The sequence below is a fragment of the Cnephaeus nilssonii genome, assembly GCF_951640355.1.
Source record: "Cnephaeus nilssonii genome assembly, chromosome: 19".
NCBI lineage: Eukaryota > Metazoa > Chordata > Mammalia > Chiroptera > Vespertilionidae > Cnephaeus > Cnephaeus nilssonii.
Window position 1 is genome coordinate 41,465,813 of NC_137090.1, and position 21,042 is coordinate 41,486,854.

General features: G+C 57.1%; 1 protein-coding gene across 1 annotated transcript in view; it reads left to right on the forward strand.

Annotated features, from left to right (window-relative positions):
* Positions 1-21,042, forward strand: part of NTN1 (netrin 1) — a 178,941-nt gene that overhangs the window by 146,515 nt on the left and 11,384 nt on the right. The window contains exon 5 of the mRNA XM_079797040.1: positions 17,948-18,022. Coding sequence (XP_079653166.1) covers positions 17,948-18,022 — 75 coding nt within the window. The remainder of the gene's footprint in view (positions 1-17,947; positions 18,023-21,042) is intronic.

Consider the following 21,042-nt stretch of genomic DNA (forward strand, 5'->3'; position numbering starts at 1 on the left):
TGTCCAAGCTTGGACTTCACCCCATCTTCTTCCTCTTTATGACACATGTACTGCTGTGGATGGGACAAGAGGTGGAATTCCAGCCATTCTTCTGGGTTACCAGGGTTCTAAGAGGCCTCAAGACAGGGATTCTTGTGCCAATGATCTATTGAGGGGGTATTCTCAGGAGACACTAGTGAGGGAGTGAGGGAAGCAGGACAGGGCAGGGAAGACGCTAGGGAAACACGTGGGTTCGAGAGAATTCAGTCTCAACATAATCACACAGGGGGCTCTGGAGAGTAAGATGCACCAAAGTTGTCCTGCTTCAAAGCAAGAGGGCAGGGCGGTTATACCTGTCCGTATAGCTGGCCGTTGGCTAGAACTGCCCCTGGGGAGGGGTATGTGTAACCTTCCAGGTATTTCCAAGCCAGGCAGTTTTTGTCAAGTAAGGACAAGCCTTCAGGGAAAGTGCAAGTGTTATTGCATTATGCAATAGCGTGCTTCACAAAGCATTATATTTAGAAGTACTGGCCCAGCCACATCTTGGTGAGTTACTTGAGGGGAAGACAGTTCATTGGGATTTAGGGGCCATCTGTGGATTTCTGTTTTGTCCGCTCTCCAACAGCCCTGTACTGTGGGAAGACCTGGTGGGGGTTCTCTGGGGCCGCATGTCCTTCCTCTGATATCCAACCAGTCACTCAGCCGTGACATCTCTTATACCCTTCTCTACCATACACACTGCTGCTGGGCGTGTCTTCAATCAGACTGTCTTCTCACCCCCCCTGTACTGGCCGGTACAGGCTGCGTGCTGTAACAAGCAGCCCCGGTGGTCCATTGCAGCAGCACAGGTGTCCTGGTTGGGTGGCTCCCTTCCAAGCAGCGAGTCGGGCCCAGGTTTCTCCCATCATGTGGTTCTGCCATCCTCTAGGGCAGTGGTCGGCAAACTCATTAGTCAACAGAGCCAAATATCAACAGGACAACGATTGACATTTCTTTTGAGAGCCAAATTTTTTGAACTTAAACTTCTTCTAACGCCACTTCTTCAAAATAGACTTCTTGCCCAGGCCGTGGTATTTTGTGGAAGAGCCACACTCAAGGGGCCAAAGAGCTGCATGTGGCTCGCGAGCCGCGGTTTGCCGACCACGGAACTAGGGCCTTGGACTCATTGCTGGTATGGAAACACAGAGCAGAGGGGAGCATATTGGAGACATTTCCAGGCTGGGCTTGAAAATACCATGCATCACTTCTACCCCTGACATTGGCCAGAACTTCATCACATGACCACACCTAACCGCAAGGGGTGCTGGATAATGTAGTTTATACGCCTAGGAGGAAAATGAAATGGTGTTTGGTAACTCCATACAGCCTCCACCATAGACCTTTTTGTTCACTCTGCTGACTTCTTGGGCATTTGCAAACCACCTCATTATGGAGTTATTGGCATCAGAAAGTGATGGTGAACGTTAAGGGTCTTTTATCTGTGGAGGAAGCAGTCCTGGCCCAGGGGTCTGTCTCCTGCACGGCAGCCGCCTAGGCTGGGGGTGTAGGCCCACCCAGGGAACCGAGCAAAGGCGGCACCGGCTTCCAAGGCATGACCTCATTGGCACTGGCTTAACCAGCTGGGCTAACTGGCAAGCCAACCAGCGGCTGGACGCTGCAGGGCCACAAGCTTCCCTGCCTTTCATGGCCTTCCCCGGGAGCCCAGCTTAGCCCCCCTCCGCTTCGCTGAATCACCCTTTCGTGCTGACAGCCTTGTCTGCCATTGGTTCTTGCTGGAAAAGCGTATCGGGAGCCAACTGGATCCCCATTGGGGCAGCTTTGTTTTCCCTGCTGAACACAAAATCTCCTGTTCACTCGGAGAGCCGACAAGGAGACCCCGTGGGGCTGCCCTGTGGGAGCAGCCCGGGTGAATACGGCGCCCGAATGCTCCAGCTTATTGAAGGCGGCTGCGCAGGCCGACTCTGCCCTCGGAGCGCGCAGCGGAGGGAGCGCGGAGCTGTTCCAGCGGATTAGCAGCGCAGACTGAGGGCGGCAGGTGCAGGCCTCTCTGCTGTTTGGAAGGGTCATGAAATACTGATCTTCGCTCTGCAAATCCTCCCCGCGGCCTCGTCCGGCTAGAGGCCGAGAGGGGATTTCTTGTTCAGCCAGGCTTGGTGGTGGTTTTTAGTACCCCCACCTTCCCCCGACTCCCAGCATTCCTTGGGAGCTCCGATGCGAGGATTCGTGCACGTGTCTGACTGTTCATTTTCTCTTCATTCGTTCATCAGCTGCACATTCACTGGGGCTGTATTAGTGCTGGGGTTATGGGGTGGGTATAGAACATGGAGCCCCGGGTTCAAGAGACCCCTGGCTTACTGTGCAAGAAAGACGCCTCGGGAGGTGATTCTAACCAGGCTGCTACCTGTTAGGGTAGATGCAGTGCAGGTGTCCGCAGGTGCCCACGTGGCCTTGTCGGCTGGGCTGAGAGCCGGCTGTGTGTGTTCTGACCTCATGCACGCTGTGGTCCCGGTGGCTCATCACGCCTCCAGCCAGGCTGCTGCTCGCTACGGCGCTGGTAGCAGGTAAGAAGGACCGGTGGCAAAGCCGGAAACAATTTGGGATCCACACGCAAAACCTCCACAAAGACTGTCCGGTGTGGCAGAATGTGCACCTTGAGGAAGCTCCGTGCTGTAATCCTCGGCTCTGCGGTAGAGCGGTCTCCGTGGCTTTCCCTGAGAGGGGGGGCCGCCCGTCACGCACTCAGACCCCCTCACCCGCCCAGCCTGGCAATGAGCAGGGATCCGCCCGCACTCTCCCCTGGGGTCGCAGGGCTCCACGCTGGCAGAGGATGTTCGGGTGTGTCCTGTGGCTCCCGTTTCCCTGAGCCTGTTACAGTGGGAAGGGGCTGGTACACCTCGGGGCGCCTCTAACGCCTGGCTCCCCAGGTCAGAGGCACGTGGCACCCAAAGGCTCTGCGGTAACTTGTCCCAGGGGCCCAGCAGCTGTTTCCCAGTTCCTAACCGGAGCGGGTGCCGGGCATGGAGCGAGATGGTGTCGCCCACACCTACGGCCTCCTCGGTGGGTGAAGGCTGGTTAGTCCTTGGTCCAGCTGGTTGTCTGGAAGCCTCCCGGGAGGCCTGGGTGAGCTCCCGCAGGTCAGGGCCAGCGCTGGGGGTGGGGTCCTGTGCCTCACCCTCGCCCGAGCTCCTGAGGCCTCATTCCGTCATTCTAGCTCCCCCCTGTCTGTGTGTGTGTGTGTGTGGGGGGGTTGTCGGGGACTGACTCTGAGGGGGCCCTCTAAGACTGGGGGACATAGGTGGGCACCAGCTGGAAATCCTGTGTTGGGGGTTCCTAGAGACAGAAGAGATGGTTAAGCAGCGGAAGAGGGTGTAAAATGTGAACTTGGCCCCCAGTGAAAGCCCAGATGTATCCAGGTGGGGAGTGCAGGGCAGGGGGAAGTCCAGTGTCCACTGGCCTCTGGCCCCTCAGGCTCTCCGGTCAGCAGGCCTCTGCCGGGATGTGAGGGCTCCTCACACCTTCTGCAGGGTCTGGTTCCCCGGGGTGTGGAGAGAACCCCTCACTCCCGGAGCAAAGAGTCCCTTGACTCTCCGGGAGGAGGCAATCGGGCTGGGCTGGTCAGCATCTGCCTCGGTTCTTGTGGACTGAGCAGCCCCGCAAATCCGGCTTTCAGACGCCTGAGGAGTAATTCACTGAAACACCGTGTACTTTTTAAACATTGCACCCATTTTGGGTGGGAATCCTTCCCAAAGAAAACCCAGCTGTCCTGCCTCGTTGAGCCACGCACACGGACGCGATTTCACCTGCGGGGAGGGCACGGCCACGGCAAACGCGGACTGGGCTGCAGTACAGCCCAACCCCGAGGTTTTCTCAGCTGTTCCGGATTGTTGGCCTCTGTTCAGAGTGGCCCTTAGGTGTCCTCTGTCTGCTCCTCATGGTTTCAGGGTCCCTGGTCCCTTTTCTGCACCCTGTTGGCTGGCTGTTCCTTCTTCCGGTCAGTGGGTCCCCCCCTCCCCCTTTAAATATGTGGATCACGAGGCGCCGTGCTCTAGAATGGCTATGACATTTATCGCCAGTGCTTGTGAGGAAAGGATGATTAAGCTGTGAATGAAGACCTGGAGGCTGCTTAGACCTCTTCCTTCCTGCTTCTCACCTGGAGATACACAGGTTAGGTAGGGTGGTATCCGTCCTCAGCAGAGACGTCTATAAGGTAAAGAGGAGACAGCATTCGTCTCTTCAGTCCTCACATCGAATAACCGAGGAGCAGAGAGGGTAAGAAGAGGGATCCGCTTGGTGGGGTTCCAACGGCCAGGTCCCTGGGTTTTGAGGACCCAGGAAGGCTTGGGAGGGAGGGTACTTTCTCTGAAAGTCTTGAGGGCTGATCTGTTGGCTAAACAGGCTTATGCTGGGCTGTTCCAGAAGGTGGAACGAGGGCCACCTGGGAGGAGCTATAGAAACAGGCGAGGCGAGGCTCATAGAAGTCTGTCCAGATGGTGGGATGGCAACAGGAGGAGCGAGGGTGGACCGACCTTCAAGTACCCTCTCCTCGCGAGAAGGCAGATTCTGTGGCTGGTGTCCAGTCTGTCAGTAACCGGCCAATGACTGAGTCAACAGGGATGGCAGGAATGTGTCAGCTCTCCCACGAGTAAGCAGGAGCACCTGATTGAGTTCTGGGCTCCCTTGGGTGCTGAGGTTGATTAGTAATGTCTACCACGAGCCTGGCCGGGAATCTGGTGGCTTGTGAGCTGCCTATATGCTTTGCCTGCTTCCACACTCGCTCCCAATCAGTGTCTTCTCTGGCGACCCTCCTTTTTCCCACCTGGAGATAAGTTTTCATCATTGAGCTTTCAGAGTAGGAACCTGAATGTCCTGCCTGCTCCTTCCTTTCTTGGGCAGCCACTGAGCACAGCCGATCTTCCTAAGGGCTGGCTGGTGGGCGGGCAGGGGCGTCAGGTGGGAGCTGAGTGTGGGAAGGGGAGTGGCAGGAGGATGATGGGGAGGGGGAGGCACACGGAGGTTCTTCCTGAGGACAGGCAGCTGAGAGGAGGTACCCTTGAGAGGGGGCAGCCGCTGCATTGGTGTGGGGGGAGGTTAGGGTCATTGCTTAATGGTCATCAGGTGGCCCATGGACTCAGGGACAAAGATGTGGATGGCCTCAGGGGGTGTTAGCAAAACTGCCCCCACTGGCGGGCGACCTTGGACACCGAACATTCTGGGCCTCGGTTTTCTGGTGTGTGTAACGGAACCTGTGGTCCTGATACCACCTGCCTGGGTTCCTGACAGGTCCCTGTGCCCCTCACCTGGGGTTGTGGGGGGGAAGTGCTGCCGAGGGCTGCCCAGGTGCGGCTCATCACTGTCCCCTAGAGATGGGCTGAGGTGGGCCACGTGGGTTGGACATGGGCTCCCTCGGGGGAGGAGGCGGTACCTGCAGGCAGGGAACAGGGTGGCTGGTGGCAGAGCGGGATCCGCAGTCCACTTCGTGCTGGAACTGACCTTCTCAGCATAGTGACCACTGGCTGGGAGGCCTGGGTGAGCACCCGAGGGTCAGGAGAAAATTCTAGATGGCCAGGAGCTGGTTCAGCCCACTGCATTTCCTGCCTCCAGTCAGGAGGGCTTTCTGCAGCCCCGAAGGCTCTGGGCAAGAGGCTTTAATCTAATTACATGCTTTATTTGAGCCAATTTGTTTTCCAATCCATCTTGTTCAGCAAGAAGAAAGAGCATGCTGGGGACTCGGGCACCCTCCGGTTCCGAGTGGAGAAGGGACTGCTCTCCTGCCTCACGTGGCCAGGGCAGCCCCGACCTCTCCCAGCCCGGCCACCCCACCCCCAAACCGGCTGCAGGCTGCCCTGCCTCACGGGGAGGGAGCTGCCACCGCTCAGCCACTTACATCTGCTCGGAGAGAGAGCTCGGCTTGCTGGTCACCCCCCCAGAAAGCCCAGCCAGAGAGCCTGTTCCTGCCTTTTCTGAGTCCAGTGCCCCAGGCCGGACTGAAGCAGGAGGGGCTGCCAGGCAGGCGACCTGGCAGGGACTCTCCTTCCCCATCACCCCAGCTCCCAGCCTTCCTGGCTCCGTCCGCGGGAGCTGCCCTCAGAATCCCGGGCCCAGCATTTTAAATCTGCAAATCTCTTTCATAATAAGGCAGGGGATTTAGAATCTTGTTATTAAAGTCCAAACAAAACACCACAGCCCTGCAAACCTCCCTGGAGAGGGCAGATTTATCGGCTCCTGCTGCACTCCCCGAGTGTCAGCGTTTGGTTCCACAGCATTTTCCAGAATTGTCTTTTCCCGCTCTCCCTTCGGAATCCTGCGTCAGCCGTGGCTTCCCTGCTGGTGGAGAGCTTGTATGTGTCCTGGGCCCCGGGCCCCGGTCGTGAGCCATGCGGAGGCCTCTGCCTTTGGAAGGGAGGCAGAAGGCAAGCCAACCCGAAAACCCTGTCCCTGCCCCTGCGACAGGCGCTGGGAAGGAGCCAGGTCCCCTGAAGACGAGTGTGCTGTCCAGGACAGCCAGAGGTCCGTCGGTACGTGCTCGAGTGAGAAAGGGAAGCATTTTAATTGGTTGTGCCAGGAATACAGCGAGATTGGTGTGTTGTTTTTTTTCCCCATGCTCCTAAATTTGCGTAAAAATGATAGCTAACATTTTTTAGAGCTTAGCATGCCAGGCTTCGTCTCACTAGAGCTGCCGAGAATGCCACACTCACCCCATTTAATCAGCGAGGAATCTGAGGTCCAGAGAGGTGCAGGGACATGCTCACGGACACAGCTCGACAGTCCGGGGACCGGCATGTTGAGGTTCTCCATCGTCTGCCAACCTGCTAACTGCTGCCCGGCGTCCCGCAGCACTGAAGGTCATTACGACCCTGAGACAAGCCGTTCCCTCCGCTGCCGTGGGTTGTATCCCAGGTCCAGGGAGAGGCAGTCTGTCCACCGGACACTCCGGGCCCCGAAACAGCAGGCGCGGCGTGCAGGAAAGCCCTGTGGCCCGGAGCTCGGGGCTGCGCTTTCTAGGTGACACAGGTGGGCGGGCCTCCTGATTTCCAGCGCCACTCACGGCCTCTCCAGCCCAAGCCGCGCCCTCTTTGTCAGCAGAAAGCTCAGCAAGTTTAAAAGACGCCTAAGCCCTTCTCCCAGGCGTTCTCACGGGCCACCAGCATAAAGGCAAAGGGAGCTGACGGTGACTTTCTAGGGAAGCCTGGGGAGCCTGTGTGTGTGGATTTCTTGGTCCAAGCCGTCTGGCATCTCACAGCCGATTTGACACCCGCGAGCACCGGGGGCCGGGGTCATGTTCCAGTGGGTTCAACGAGCATTCAGTGGGGACCCCACCGTGGGCAGGGGAGGCACACAGACAATCCAGGGCTGAGATGGGTGCTGAGGACGGAGCGGTGCCCAGCTGTGCGTGGGAGCAGAGAGGAAGGCCGCACCGGGAAATGAAATGATACAGGAATGGGTTGCCAGGAAGGTCGCGAGGGGAAAGGCATCGATGGCTGAACCTGTGAATGGCCCACCGTGGTCTCTGGCTCCTCCAGCGTCCCTGGGGTGAGGTCCTCGTCTTTCCAGATAGTTTGCGGGCAGTAGGATCCAGGCGCCGCTCACTGGGATGGAGGAGGAGATGTGTGAACAGAGTAACCGTCCCGAGGCCGTGGACCTCGGACACAGGCAGGGTCCCAGCTGTGGGTCTGAGGTCCCCGCTGCATCGGGACACCTCAGTCTGGCTGTGGCCTGGCTCTGGGTCCGCAGTGTAGCCCAGAGAGGATCTTGGGGGCAGGTGTCTTTCTCTTGGGAGCTCGTGGCTCAGGCCCCAGCACACCAGCTGGTTTCTTGGTTTGAGGACTGGGCCAGTCACCCCCTCCTTGCCTCATGAGGCCCACTGGTGGGGCCCCACCTTTTCACTGCTCTGCCATCATTCACCCTCCATTTACAGCATCCAGTGGGGGCCCCCGGAGGCCGCCTCGAGCCCATCACACCCAGTTAGCAGCAGCTTCTCATCCTTTGGGTCCCAGCTGAAGGGTCATCTCCTTGAGAGCCCGTCTCTGACCATCCCTTATCACTCTTGCCGCACCCTAGTTATTTCCTCCTAAACCCTATGACTAGGCAGGACAGTTATTATTACCCCATTTCACTGATGGGCAAACTGAGGCTTGGAATAGTCAGATCATAGGGCTGGTGATGCGACCCCTTTATACAAGAAACAACCAGTTTCTCCAGAGTCCACTAACACCTCCACCCTCAGGGCCGTAGTGGGGACGTGACCTTGGGGAGCTGCCAGAAGGGCATTTGAAGTGGAAACGTTGAGCTTTGCTATTTGGGAAGAAAGGAACATGGGATTTGAGGCGGCCACAGTGGATGGGCCAGACCCAGGCCTGATGTTGGAAGCTGGCACAGCGGGTGGCTCTCCAGGAAAGGTATGAGCATCAGCCCCTGCGGGGTGCGGGGAGAGGACCCAGTGCTTGAGTAAAGCCACATTTCCGGCTTTCCCACCGGAGTGGTTATTTGCGGTCCTGGAGAAGGAACGCGGCTCCTGTGGTAGAATGGCAAGTTAGGCTTCTAAGGGCTTGGAAACGGTTCTTTGTAACCACAGCACAGGGTAGACATCATGTTCCCGTAACCTCAGGTGTGAGTGGGCCTGGGCAGCCCGGGGGCCCACCTGTGGTAGTAAGAGGGTAAAAGCCTCCCTCAGCCCATGCAACTCAAGACCCTGCACCCAGCAGCCCCCAGTGACCCAGGCCTGGCAGCACTTTCCGGTGGCTTTGCTTACATTTCAAATGGAATCCAGACCGTCTCCAGCCCCACGGGGCCCACTCCGGCTGTGTGACTCATCTCTCTCCTCCGCTCCTCCTCCTCCATGCTGGGCAAGGCTCCCCAGCCTTCATTCCGTGCCTGGACTGTGCCAGGCTTAGTCCTGCCTTTGGGCCTTTGCACGGCCGTCCTTCCGGCTTGGCGCCCCCTGGCCTCAGGTCTTAGCCCTGCATCCTTCGCAGTGTTCACTCTCGGTCCTGTGCTACCTCCCGGGGGCGCTTTCCCCGGCCACCCTGGCTGGAGCCGTGTCCGCACTCCAAGCCGCTTCCCGCGCACACAGTTGGCTTCCTTTCCCCTTGGGGTCCGCAGCTGTGGAGCTGGGGGGAGAGGAAGCTGCACGCACACGCAGCACTTAGCAGAACCCCGCGTTAGCAATACAAGTGTCACCTCGTTAAATAACGAGGATACCACCTCGTTACAGGATTCACCCCCACCGCCCGTATGTGGTTCCCATCCTCACTGAAGAAGACTCGCCTCAGAGTTTTAAGTGCAACATTGTATCCTCATTAAAGTAAAATTAAAAATATGGATGAGACAAAACATAGTCCCACCGCCCAGCATTTCAGGGCATGGTGCATTCCACCATAAAATCCAGCCCCTGCCGTGGTCGGCAAGCCTCTTGCCAACCACGTAGCCTCAGCTCTGGCTGGGCCCCCTCGCCAGCTACAGGCTCCCCTTTTTGTGGTTCCTCACTCCTGCCTGGCCCTTTCCTGCCCCGGGCGTCTCACAGGGCTGATTCCTTATCATCCTGCCCGTCACCTCCTCAGACTGGCCTTCCTGTCTAAGTAATGCTGCTCCCCTAAGCCCCCTGCTTTCCCCATTCTCTACCTGCTCAGTGTCTTCACTGAAAGAGTGTCCCTCATTTCTGAGCCAGTTGCACTCAGGAAAGTGTGTATGAATTTGCATCCCAACCTCATTGTATAAGTGCCTGACGAAAGTCCTGTTGATCTAAGTTGCGTCTTGCTGACATTGAACATTTTTACTTCTCCATATTCCCTTTGTCCCTTTTTTGTGAATTGCTTGTTCGTCTGCTTTGAATTTTAGGTCACTTTGTCTTTTTTTAATTGATTCAGGAGAGCTCTTTATATATCAAAGACACTAGTCCTTTGCCATCTATGTTGGAAACACCTTGGGGCTTTTTTTTGCCCCCACAGGTTGTAAAATACCCCACACCCAGCTGCTCTGCCAGTATATTGCTCGAGGCTGCCTTGTCTGGGGAGTCCTTGGCCTCTCTGTGCCAGAGCCCCAAGTTAAAGGGGCATTATGCTCTCGATGCAAGTAGGGGTGGAGGTGATAGAGTGGGTGGGTTTGGAGAGACGTGTGGGTGCTCAGCAGCTGCCTTGGACCCCAGCTCTCCCAGAGAGGTCGCTGGGCGCTGGGCAAGGTGCTGGGGGTGAGGGTGGTTTTAGCAGGGGGACAGTCGCTCACTCACCTGTGTTAGGACCAAGAGGTGAGAGCTGGCATCACAGGGACCGCCTCCTCCGTCCGAACCCTGTGGGTGGCCGCAGCCCCTGGGAAATCGCACACTGAAAGCTGGACTCTGCCCGAGGGGTTCCAGGCAGCTTGGTGGCTCCGATGGAGCCCAAACACACTCCCTGGGCAGACTGACCTAACCTGCCTTTTGTCACCTGCTGGTGGGCCGAAATGGGTGGAGCCAGCGGGGCCCCCCTCCTCGCCCCAGTGCCTTGAGTGCTTTTACCCCGGGCCCAGGAACAGGGGGCCCCTCCCCTGTGTCCAGCCAGTGGAGTCTGAAACTCCCCCAGCCCCCCAGGTCCCTGTCCTGGGATGGACCGTGGTAGCTGGGTGTCCCTCGCTCATTACCCGCGCAGCCCCACCTTCCTGAGTCCCACAGCCCAGAAGCAGAGGCAGGGGTGCTGCTGGGAGCGAGACCTTGCCAGCTCCCCGCCCCACTCCAAGGGAGGCGCCAGATGCAGCGCCCCTGGCTCCAGCCAGGGCCCGCCTGCCATATGCTCAGAGATGAGCTTCGCTCTGCCGAGCAGGCCTGCCCAGCAGGGTTTTTGGCACCTGGGCACAGGAGGCAGACCAGAGGGGCCAGCTACTCAAGGTGGAGGAAGAGGAGGGAGGGGCTTGGCCGCTGGGATTGGGCCTGCAAGGCCCCCTCTTGGTTCTTGGCTGTGGGTCGGTCAGCGGAGCAGGTGGGGGGAATAAAAGGGAGGGTTGGCGGCTCCCAGGACGCCAGCCAGGCAGCCAGGATGGGCCTGCTGCGAGCTGCAGATGGCGGCCTCGGGGTCTCCGCAGCTCTCCCCGGGACAGAGCCGTCCCGGTGTTTGTCCCTGGCAGCTCCCACCTCGTTGGTCTGTGCAGGTCTTCCAGTATTTACCTGTGCCCTTGACTGGGGCCCCAGAGGGTCGCCCGAGAGCGTGAGGGCAGGAGCTTTTTGCTCACCCCGTACTCCCTACTTTTGTGTGGAGCCAGGGTAGGTGGGGGCCCAGCCGTTGGGTCCAGTGAGGATGGGAACGTGCTGGGCATAAAATATTGGGACCCATTTGGCAAATGAGGCCGATCCACTGATCTGCAGGGTCTGTGTGTGCTTAAGCGTATGCTAGCTTTTATATTAGGGTTGAACTATATGAAACTGCCTTTTTTTTAAGTTGACAAATGATTGATTTTAGGCACTTTCATGTGGTTCATCCGAATAGCTTTCTATCTTTTTCTGTGTTTCTGACCACATCAAATTGCATGAAAAGGATGTGTCCTTTCAATGGTCACGTGGACTCAGCCTTTGAAACTGTCTGGATCCAGCGAGTTCTTAAGATTATTTCTCTGTTCAGCTTTGATATCTCTCCTTTGGTTCAACCTGGTCATTTATGTCACGTATTTCATTCAGACGTCCAAGATTTCAGCCTAAAGCTATACAATAGCCTTAGAATTTGTAAAACCTTCTTTAGATTGTGGTTATTTCCCCTTTCTCCTTCCTTTCTAATGTGTATGTTTTCTCTCTTTTATTCATAATTAGACATGACAGTGTATTGTCCGTTTGGGTTTTTTTGTTGTTGTTTTTAGTTGGTTGGTTTTGGGGCTTTCTTGAGAATCAATTCTTGGGTGTGTTTATAACCTTGGAGGTTTTTAGTATCGACTTTATTAATATCTACACCTGTTGTTATTAATTCTTCCCTCCTGCTTCAGGTTTTGTTTTGCTTGTTTCTAACTTGTAGAATTCAATATACTTTATTTATTTTCATTATTTTTTGCTAATTTGTTACATCACGGTGAGGACATGTGGCCTGTACAGTTTCAGCTCCTTGAAATTAATTTAGCATTCTTGTATATGTATGTGTCTGTTCCTTTTTGTATTTCTAATGTATTTGTTTAATATACTTCACTAAGATGTGCTTACACACAAAATGTTATTTTAGAACAAGCATGTAAAGCTCGTGGGCTGCAGGCTGCTTGCCTCGTTTATTTGGCCCGTGTTAGCCTTTGAGTTTGACATGCTTGTTTTAGAAGCTTACAACTTCTTCTTTAAAGTTGTAAACTTAGAGATTTGGCTTTATTTGGTTATGTCCCTCTGCAAAAGTTGTTTAATGTACTTGGACCGGTTTTTCAATAGAGTTACATCTATTTACAGTCATTGCTCTTCTATAATCTTAATTTATCACAATTGTTTTATATATGTCCACTTTTCCTGTGGTTTTTTTTTTTCTTTTGGCATATTACCTATAATTTATTTGCTATCTTCTCTGGTGTTTTGTGATTTTTCAAAAAGCACTATTTGATCTAATAGCTACAAATTGTCAGAGTAAATCTGAATAGCATCTTTTGCATTCTACCTACTTAGCACAGAGAGTTGTATTTTCCGCCTCACTTTATTTCTTAGTTTTTGTTAATATGATCTAAAGTTTCAGATCATATTTAGATCACATTAACATATAGTTAGTATGATCTAAATTTTTATAGTTATTTATACATACATACACATTTTCTGATGTTCCCTTTGAAACATTTTAAAATTACTTTGATATTTGCCTTGTTTTAGAACCAAATTTGAAGTCTCTATGTTCATTGGTTTTGTTCTCACCACCAGTATGCTCATACTATGACTTTCTCCTCTTAAACTCTTTTTTGGTTGATTTCACGGTTGGGAAATATTCTCAAGTATTTCTCTCAAAAAGAATACATGATTGGAATGTTTTCAGAATCCTTGCCTACTTGAGAATGCGTTTTGTTTATGATGGCCAGCAAGCATGCAAGACAGTCCAGCTAGGTATAAAATTCTTGGGTCACAAACTTTTTCCTCTTCAAGACCCATAGACATTGTGCCATAGTCATCAGGCCAACTTCTCCTTCTTGATTTTTAATCTGTATGCATTTTTTCCTCATCTTGGTATTTCATATGTTTTGCAAAGATATGTCTAGGTGTTGGAGTCTTTTCCTTGATGAAAAACAAATCTGTGAGCCCTTTCCTTGGGCATGTGTAGGTCTGTCTTAGCTCAGGAATCCTATCATTCATGGTTTCTATTCCACTTGGCCTCCACTGTAGTTCTCTTCCAATTATATGCCACCTCACCACTCTTCCCCTACACCCTTATCATTTTCTCTTTCATAGTTTCCATGTCTCTATCCTTCTCCTCTATATATTAGGAGAACTTCCCCAATTCATTCTCCATGTTCTGAATCAGTGTTCTACAGTACCATTTTTCTTTACTGCTTCCAGAGTGGATTTTAATTGTGCTGGGTTTTTAGGTTTTTGTTTTTTAGCTCTTTCATCTCTCCTATGTCACTCTTCATGTGTCATCATATGGCCTTTTCAGATTTGCGTAGTCTTCCCTTATGGCTTTCTTCTCCTATTTTATAGAGGATGTGTCTTTTTATAATTTTTTTAGTCTGCCATACTCATTCGGTTACATATTTTCTATGACTGTTTTCCAGCTATGGCGACAGAATTTGAAGAGTTGTGATTGAGACCGTATGGCCTACAAAGCCTAAAATATTTACTTTTGGCACTTTGCAACAACAACAAAAATTCACAGATCCCTGTACTAGCGTGACAGCTGGATTCCTGTTTAGCTCCAAGTGGGATGGCAAGAAACTGTATGCAGCTCCATCTCCAGTTCCTCATCCCTACCAGCCTTCCCCCTCGGTTCACTTCTGCTCTGTGCAGCTGGCATTCGAATGTCTGTCTCCTCGCCGATTCTCTCATTCTCTGCATTGATAACTTGGATAAAGATGCAGGTTCAGGTACCTCCTGCAAACACTGTCCTTCCAGTCCCTACCCTTCCTTAAGCTTTCCCTCCCAGACGGAGGCCACTGTCACCAGGCCCCGCCCACTTCCTGCCCATTTGTTTTCTGGTTGTTGTTTCTCTGTCATTTCCACCCCCTCTCCCCCCCCCCCCGCCTTTTTTAGGATCTTTCTGTTCATCAGACAAAAGAACTGTGTCCGGAGGTAAAACCTGGACAGGTTTAGCGTGTTCCACCACCACCTGCCTTGAATTAATAGAGATTGCTCCCAGATTCCAGCATTGGGTCATCTATCAGTTTCGTTTCTGGCATCAGTGTGAACTTTCGCTTTTTTTCGTTGTCTTTATAGCTATTTTGGAAAAAAACAAGGAGGGGCTACGTGGGTGACTGCCAAGTAGATGCCATTTTGAGGGAGTCGGAGCTGCGTTTTCAGGCCGGTTGTCCATCTTGAAGCAGTCTCCCCAGCTTAGTGCGCATTTGATAAAAGAGGAAAAGGCAGGAGCGTTTTCCTTGCCCAGGGACCGCTTGTCCAATGCCCTCGGTCCCCTGGAATCCAGCCAAAGCGGAGAGCCCCAGCAGCCAGGGAGCTGCCACGGTGTCCGCCTCCCGGAGGGTAGTCACGTCACCCGTCAGAGAGCAGCGCGTCTGTCATTCCAGCCGCGTGTGCCCGTGTTTTACATACAAGCCCACAAGCTGGGGTGACTTCCTGTTTCCTTAGCTCACAACTAGACTGGAAGCCGCGAATATGAAGAGTAGGGGACATTTTACAGCAAGAAGCACACTGGCCTGACGAATTTCTGGCCAACTGAAAGGAAAGACATAGGACCCCCCCCCCCCAACACACACACACACAAATACAACTGCACACGTCAGAGGCTGGCTCCGTGTCCTGCAGGCAGCCTGAGCGTCTCCTACATGCACCTGGCTGGCCTTTCCCTGCCCAGCCGGGTGCTCTGTGCAAGTCCTGGGTGCGGGGACTCTGTCTCCTCCTCCACAGCTACACCTGATCCAGACGGTGGTTTCTAACCCTGGGTGCACGTTAGAATCACCTGGGGACTTCATGAACCTGGACACTCAAGGCTGCCCCCTGTACCAGTGACATCAGAATGTCTCGGGGGTGGGACTCAGGCATCGGTGTGTTTTTACAGCTTCTGGGTAATTCCACTGCGTGGTCCAGGCTGGGAACCAGGGGTTGGGAGCACAGACTGCAGCCAGGATCTCCCATCTCTACCTGGGGCTGATGGGCGGGGTAGAGGGCCGGGCCCCGGGCCCCGTTAGTGCCCTGTGAGCGGCTGCCACTGCTGAGGCACAGACTGGATAGTCTGGGGTGGCTGTGATTCGTCCAGCAGGGTCCGGAGCTCCAGCTAACTAGGCAGTGATGGAGGCCACACATCCTAGTACGCTTCCTGTCTCGGGTCGGTTCCTGGCTCTGAAAAGAGGAGCTGAAGATGTATGAGGAGGGAGTGATGACGGGGAGGGAGGAGGTGAGAGCTGGAGGTGCAGGGCTAGGTTGTCCCAGGACTCAGCCACCTGCCCTTCTGCTCCGCAGGGCAGGGCTTACTGGGGGCGGGCACCCGGGGTCCTCTCGATCTCTAGTGTCCTGGTCTTTAAGGGGGATTCGGTCCCTGCCTCGCCGGTGGCTGTGAGGCTAATAGCGGCCGCGCCTCAAGGCTCTCTGGACCCGCTGTCGCCTCGGCTGAGATGCAGGCTGTGCTGGGCCCTGCAGAGGAGGCAGTGTGCACGTTCCCTCATGACCAGAATGCAGCACGCTCAGGGGCCAGTGACTTTCCTGAAAAATAACCAGAAAGCTACCAGAGTGGATTCATGGCTGTCCCTGGAATGACGTCACCCGGCACCACTTACATTCCAGTTCGCTTCCCTAAGTGGAGAGAGCCGGCGGGATTCCGGCCAGCGCACGCGGGACCACGAGGACTTACGCACAACCTGGGTTTGGCCCCAGCAGTGGCTTTGCTGTGAGCGTCATCTGGCCCTGAGCTGGCAGAGAGGGCTGTCCCGGCAGTGACGGTGGTGGTGACGGTGGTGGTGACGGTGCTACTTATCTGGTGCCCAGGCTGCCATCCCCTCTCGGCTCCCCCTCTCGGACTTGGCCATGGTAGAGTGCAGGCCACGCTCTCAGGGACCACCCAGTCCCTGTACCCCAGCAGGTTCTCCCTGCAGTAACCAGCCAGCCGTCCAGCAGGCCGGAGGGACTGGTCCTGCAGCCTCTGGTGCGCCTGGGCAGGGCATCCCGGGGTAGGGTCCAAGGGCTCAGACCCAGGGGAGCTGGCGGGGGGCTGTTTTTTCTCAGTTCCTGAGACTGGTTTCTAACTGGGTGCCCAGGAAGCTGGCTCCGGAGGCATTGGGCAGCTGCCAGCTGTGACGCTCAGGGCAGTGGGGCGGAGCTGTTTCGACTTTGAGGCACCGTCCAGTCCGTGTATCGCAGGCCCCTGAAGGAAGCAGCGCCCTCCGATGGGGTCAGCGGCTGACTCTGGGGTCATCTCTGAATGTCCCCTGCAGACTTCAGCCAGGGGTTGGGGCGTTTGGCTCTGGAGGCCCAACTTCATGCTCTGGCTCTGTCCTGGGCTCCCAACCCGTCACTGCTTTCCCCTGACTTGGCCTAGGTTCCCACTCTGCACACGGCGGGGCCGGCCAGTCACTTCCACGTGTGCGTCTGCGTGTGCGTGTCCCCTTCACCTTGTTAGTCACCCTCCCACCCTCCCCAGGTCGCACTCCCAACCCACTCCCAGCAACCCCGGCTGTCACTGCTCCTAGAACTGGGGGCCTCCACAGCCCAGGCCGGCCGGGCTGCTCCCGCAGGCAGTCCAGGAGTTGCTGGAACACAGGGCACTCCTCATCCCCAGCTCTGAGCCCGACACGCACTCCCACTGAGGGACTGTTGTGTTGACTGAGACCCAACGTGGCGTGGTGAGCACGGGGGCAGTCATTTTGACATCTCAGACGCGGTTCTAGGTCCAGTCTTGGTGCTAGCTGTCTGGGACGCATTGGGCAGGCGGCCTCAGTTTTTGTATCTGCAGAATGGGAATAACACCCACCCAGCGAAGAATGTTTGTGAGACTTGCATGGGATCCAACATGCCAAGTAGTGGTGCAGGGAGGCTGGGATGAGTCACTGGGCCTCTGTGGTGGGCTGGGCGCCAGGCGTGGACCTAAGGAAGGAATTGTACCCCCTCAACTGCAGAGCAGCAGGAGCCTGCAGGGTGAGGGCGTGCTGGGCTGGGGTTGGCGGTGTGCATTTGGTGGGTTGCCACAGGCCACCCCCAGGAGAAGCAGGCCTGCTTTCTGGCCAGGCCCAGTCCCTCCACACCCCGCCTGGCTGGCACTCGGACTGTGGGAGCCCCGAGGTGATCCCCAGCGGCCGCAGCCGGGCCGCCCTGTCTCAGCAGTAGGGCCCATTAGAACTGAACTCTTCTGCGGGGGCATTTTATTTGCACACTCCAGTAGAGTGGACACCAAAGGGGTTTTCTAATACTTCATGGGCTGCTAATTTCCTCCGTGACCCCTTTTGTCGGGGCCTGACCCCAGCCAGAGGCTCCACGCCATGAAAGCCGGCGCCTGACACAGACCCGGGGCGCGGGCGACAATGAGGCCTCTATCGGCTTTAATCAGGCTCCACTTGCGTCTGAGAGCGGGGGGATTTGTGTGGCGCTCAGAAGCCCTGGGTGGCGCAAAGTGGGAGCCCCCAGTGTCCCTCCCGGAGACCGGGGGGGGGGGGGGTGTGTGTGTGCTGCAGGCTGTGGCTGAAGGATTCCTCAGGCTGGGGGGCGGGGGGAGGAGGAGAGGAAGGGGGCCTTTGTCCCAAGCGCCTCTTTGGAAGCCAGGCCTGCCCTGAATGGCCGCAGCCGGCCTGGCCCAGGGGTGTCACGGGCCTCGGTATTTAGGGAGGTGGCCCCCCCCCGCTCGCCCGAGGCCTAGTCAGCACCAGCCTAATTAGGTTTTGTTTGTGCTCTCCCTCCCTGCAGACTGCGATTCCTACTGCAAGGCCTCCAAAGGGAAGCTGAAGATCAACATGAAAAAGTACTGCAAGAAGGACTATGGTGAGTGAGGGGCGGGGCGGGCGTGGGACCGGCGAGGAGCGGGGTCGGGTGCCGGTGGCCCCGAGTGAGTGTGGGTGATGCAGTCCCTGTGACCGAGCAGGAGGCAAGCCGAGCCGGACAGATCCCACGCCCAGGACTTCTCATCCCTTCCACCTCGGTCCTTGGCGGCGGGGGGCACGAGGGCCACAGGGCGTGAGGACCCTGTTACCCCAGCCCTGCAGGGCGGCACCCAGGCCAGCGGGGGGCTCGGACGCATCCATTCTGTACACATTCGGCCTGAGTCTGTTGCTCAAAGGGAGGTCCATGGTACGTTTGAGATGAAGATTCCTGACGCCTCCTCCTCTGGGGTTGACTCCAGAAGGCGCTGGGGTTGGGCAGGGGAACAGCATTGTCACTCTGACCCACGGGAGTGGGGAGTGTGAACACGGCCCACAGGAGCCTCGGGGCTGCCAGCCTGGGCGCCGCCTGCAGATTCTGTCACCTGAGCCCTCAGGCTCTCTAAGCTGGGAAGGGTCTCCTGTCCCCCTACTCTCATTACGCACTGTTCTCCCCCCCTGGGGACAGGGAGCCCCCTGCCCCCTTCCCCATGGAGCTCCCTGTCCCGCCTCCTTAAGCGTCTGCTGAGTCCTGTGCCCCCGCCCAGCGGGAGGTGAGGCGTCGGCCCTGTGATTCTGAGCCCCGAGAGTTCTCACTGGGCAGACACCATGTGACACGGGGCACAGCCTGGCTCCGGTCCTGGTGGGCAGAGACAGACGGGGAGCCCGCAGGAGCGGGGCGGGGGGGGGGGGGGGGGCCTTGTTGGCCACAGGTTATGTGCAAAGAGCAGAGGGACAAGCAAAGGGGAATCCGAGAGCGTCATCCAGCCGCTGCCACTGGCAGGGCCGGAGGGCCCTGTGTAGACTGGGCGTCCTCCTGGGCAGCCGAGGTCCTGGTCGCCCCGCCAGGAAGTAGCACAGCCTAGAGGCAGGCCCGGGGCTGAGCCCAGGCCTCTCACCATGCCTCCCCTGCTTCCCCTCCTCCTCCCCTCGCCCCCTGGCCCTCACCGCTGCCCAGGACAGGGGCAGGAAGGGGAAGGACTAGGCGGCCACGTGGGGCAGGGTGTTTCCATGTTCGCTGGACCGCTCCTAAGTAGACGCTGGGGAGGGGCTGGGACGAGAGAGCTGAGCAGGCTCCCCGTCAGGAGTTGACCCACAGCCGGTTCTGTTTTTCGAGTGAAAAAGGAAAAATTGGACTTTTGTTTAAAAGTTACCAAAACAGAACCCGTTTCCACCTGGTTCTGTTGGACTCGGTCCTGTTTTGTTCTCTTCTGACTCCTCGTCCTCCGTGGAATTCCACCTTCACGCCCCTGCCATTCCCGGGGACACGGCCCCTCCGAGCTCTCCGGGCCTCCTCGCCCACCAGCTGGCAGCCCCTCTCTGCCCAAGGGGCCCAGTACCCTCTCTTCATAGACCCGGAGGGTCCCCGCCCCGCCGGTGCCCTGTCCCCGCTGGGGCCTCCCTGGGGCCCGGCCCCTCTCCTGCTGGGACGGGTGGGCACAGCCTCTGGCTTGCACTTGACCTCTGCTCCCTGACTCAGCCCTTGTCTTCCCCTCACACCTGACTCCCCCGGGGATGATCAGAACGAAGCAGGGTCCAAGGGGGCAGGCTTCAGTTCCCTGTCGCCCCAGGTGGGACCCGGCCAGCTGGGACGCTGACCGGCCCGTGGCGGCCCAGCCTCTGCTCCTCCCACACCCACTGCCAGGCGGGACGTGAGCAGCAGCACATGCAGGAGCTGCGAGGCCTGGAGCTGTTGTCCCACTGCTTTAATGCTCCTACCCACGCCTTTGGCCTGTTACCCCAAGGCCCTCCATTCCCCCAAAAACATTGGGGGGTTTCTGGTCCCCAGGATTGTCCCTGATACTCTTGGGGTCCCCCACTCAGCTCAGCATCGAGGCCTGTGTGTGGAGAGGCAGGACAGGGAAGGATCAGGAAGGAGGTGCGGGGGCTTCTGGGGACGGCTTACGAGGGCCCGCGGGGGAGGGGGGAGGTTCGGTGAGGAAGGTGTGAGTGGCACCTATGGGGTCCGGGCTGGGCCCATGGGCACAGCAGGGGGCAGCCCCCCGCAGCTGCAGGCCTGGCTCTGAGGCTGGGGCGGATCCTGTTGGGACCCTGGACCCCGAAAGGAGTATGAATAGGGTTGTCCCTCCCACCCCAGGAGCAGACCTGGGCCGGCCCCGGGATAGATGAGCAGGAGGAGGATGAGGGGGTGCTGGCCGGGGACTGGTGAGGAGGTGAGGCCGCCAGAGCAGGCCAGGCAGGGAGGCCAGGGCGGCGGGGTCGGGGGTCGGAGGGGCTGTCCGGTGTCTGCCCTCTGACCGACACCCGGAGGAGCCAATTAGGAAACACGTTTCCTTCACCTACAGCCGGGGCACGGGGATGTTCCAGGAGCTGCTAATTAGAACCTTGGGCCTGCCGCCCCCGCCCCGCCCCCCGCCCCCGGGAGAAGAGCGGCCCCTCTGGTGTTGGCTGGTGCAGAACAAGGGGCCGCTGACCTGGGCAGTGGGCAGTGGGCGCGAGGCTGGGAAGCGGGCAGTGAGGCCGGGTGGGGTGTGCAGGTCCCACCCTGTGTTCTCTTGGGCATGTTTGCCCGTGAGAGAGGGCCCGGCCTGGGGAGGGGAGGGTTGGGGTGGGCACCTGGCAAGGCAGGAGGGCATTGGGGTGGGAGAGGTCTCAGGGCCAAGCCCCTCCATGCTTCCCCCATTCCCCCGGAGAGACCGCAGGCCAGGGCCGGGTGGCCGGCCCGTTTCTTCTGCAGGGAAAGGGCGCTGGCCCCATCCTGGCACACAGGTTCCGGGGCTGCTCTGTGCCGTGGGCCTCAGTGTCTTCATCTGTCAAATGGAGGTGTGCCCCGGGGACTGATGTCCTCCAGCTGAGCCAGCCCCGGCCCCACCCCGCCCCGAGCCAGCTCCCCGGGCAGGTCCACGGTGACACTGTCCCTGCAGCCCCTCTCCGGGCCACCTCGGTCCTCTGATGCCCTCTAGG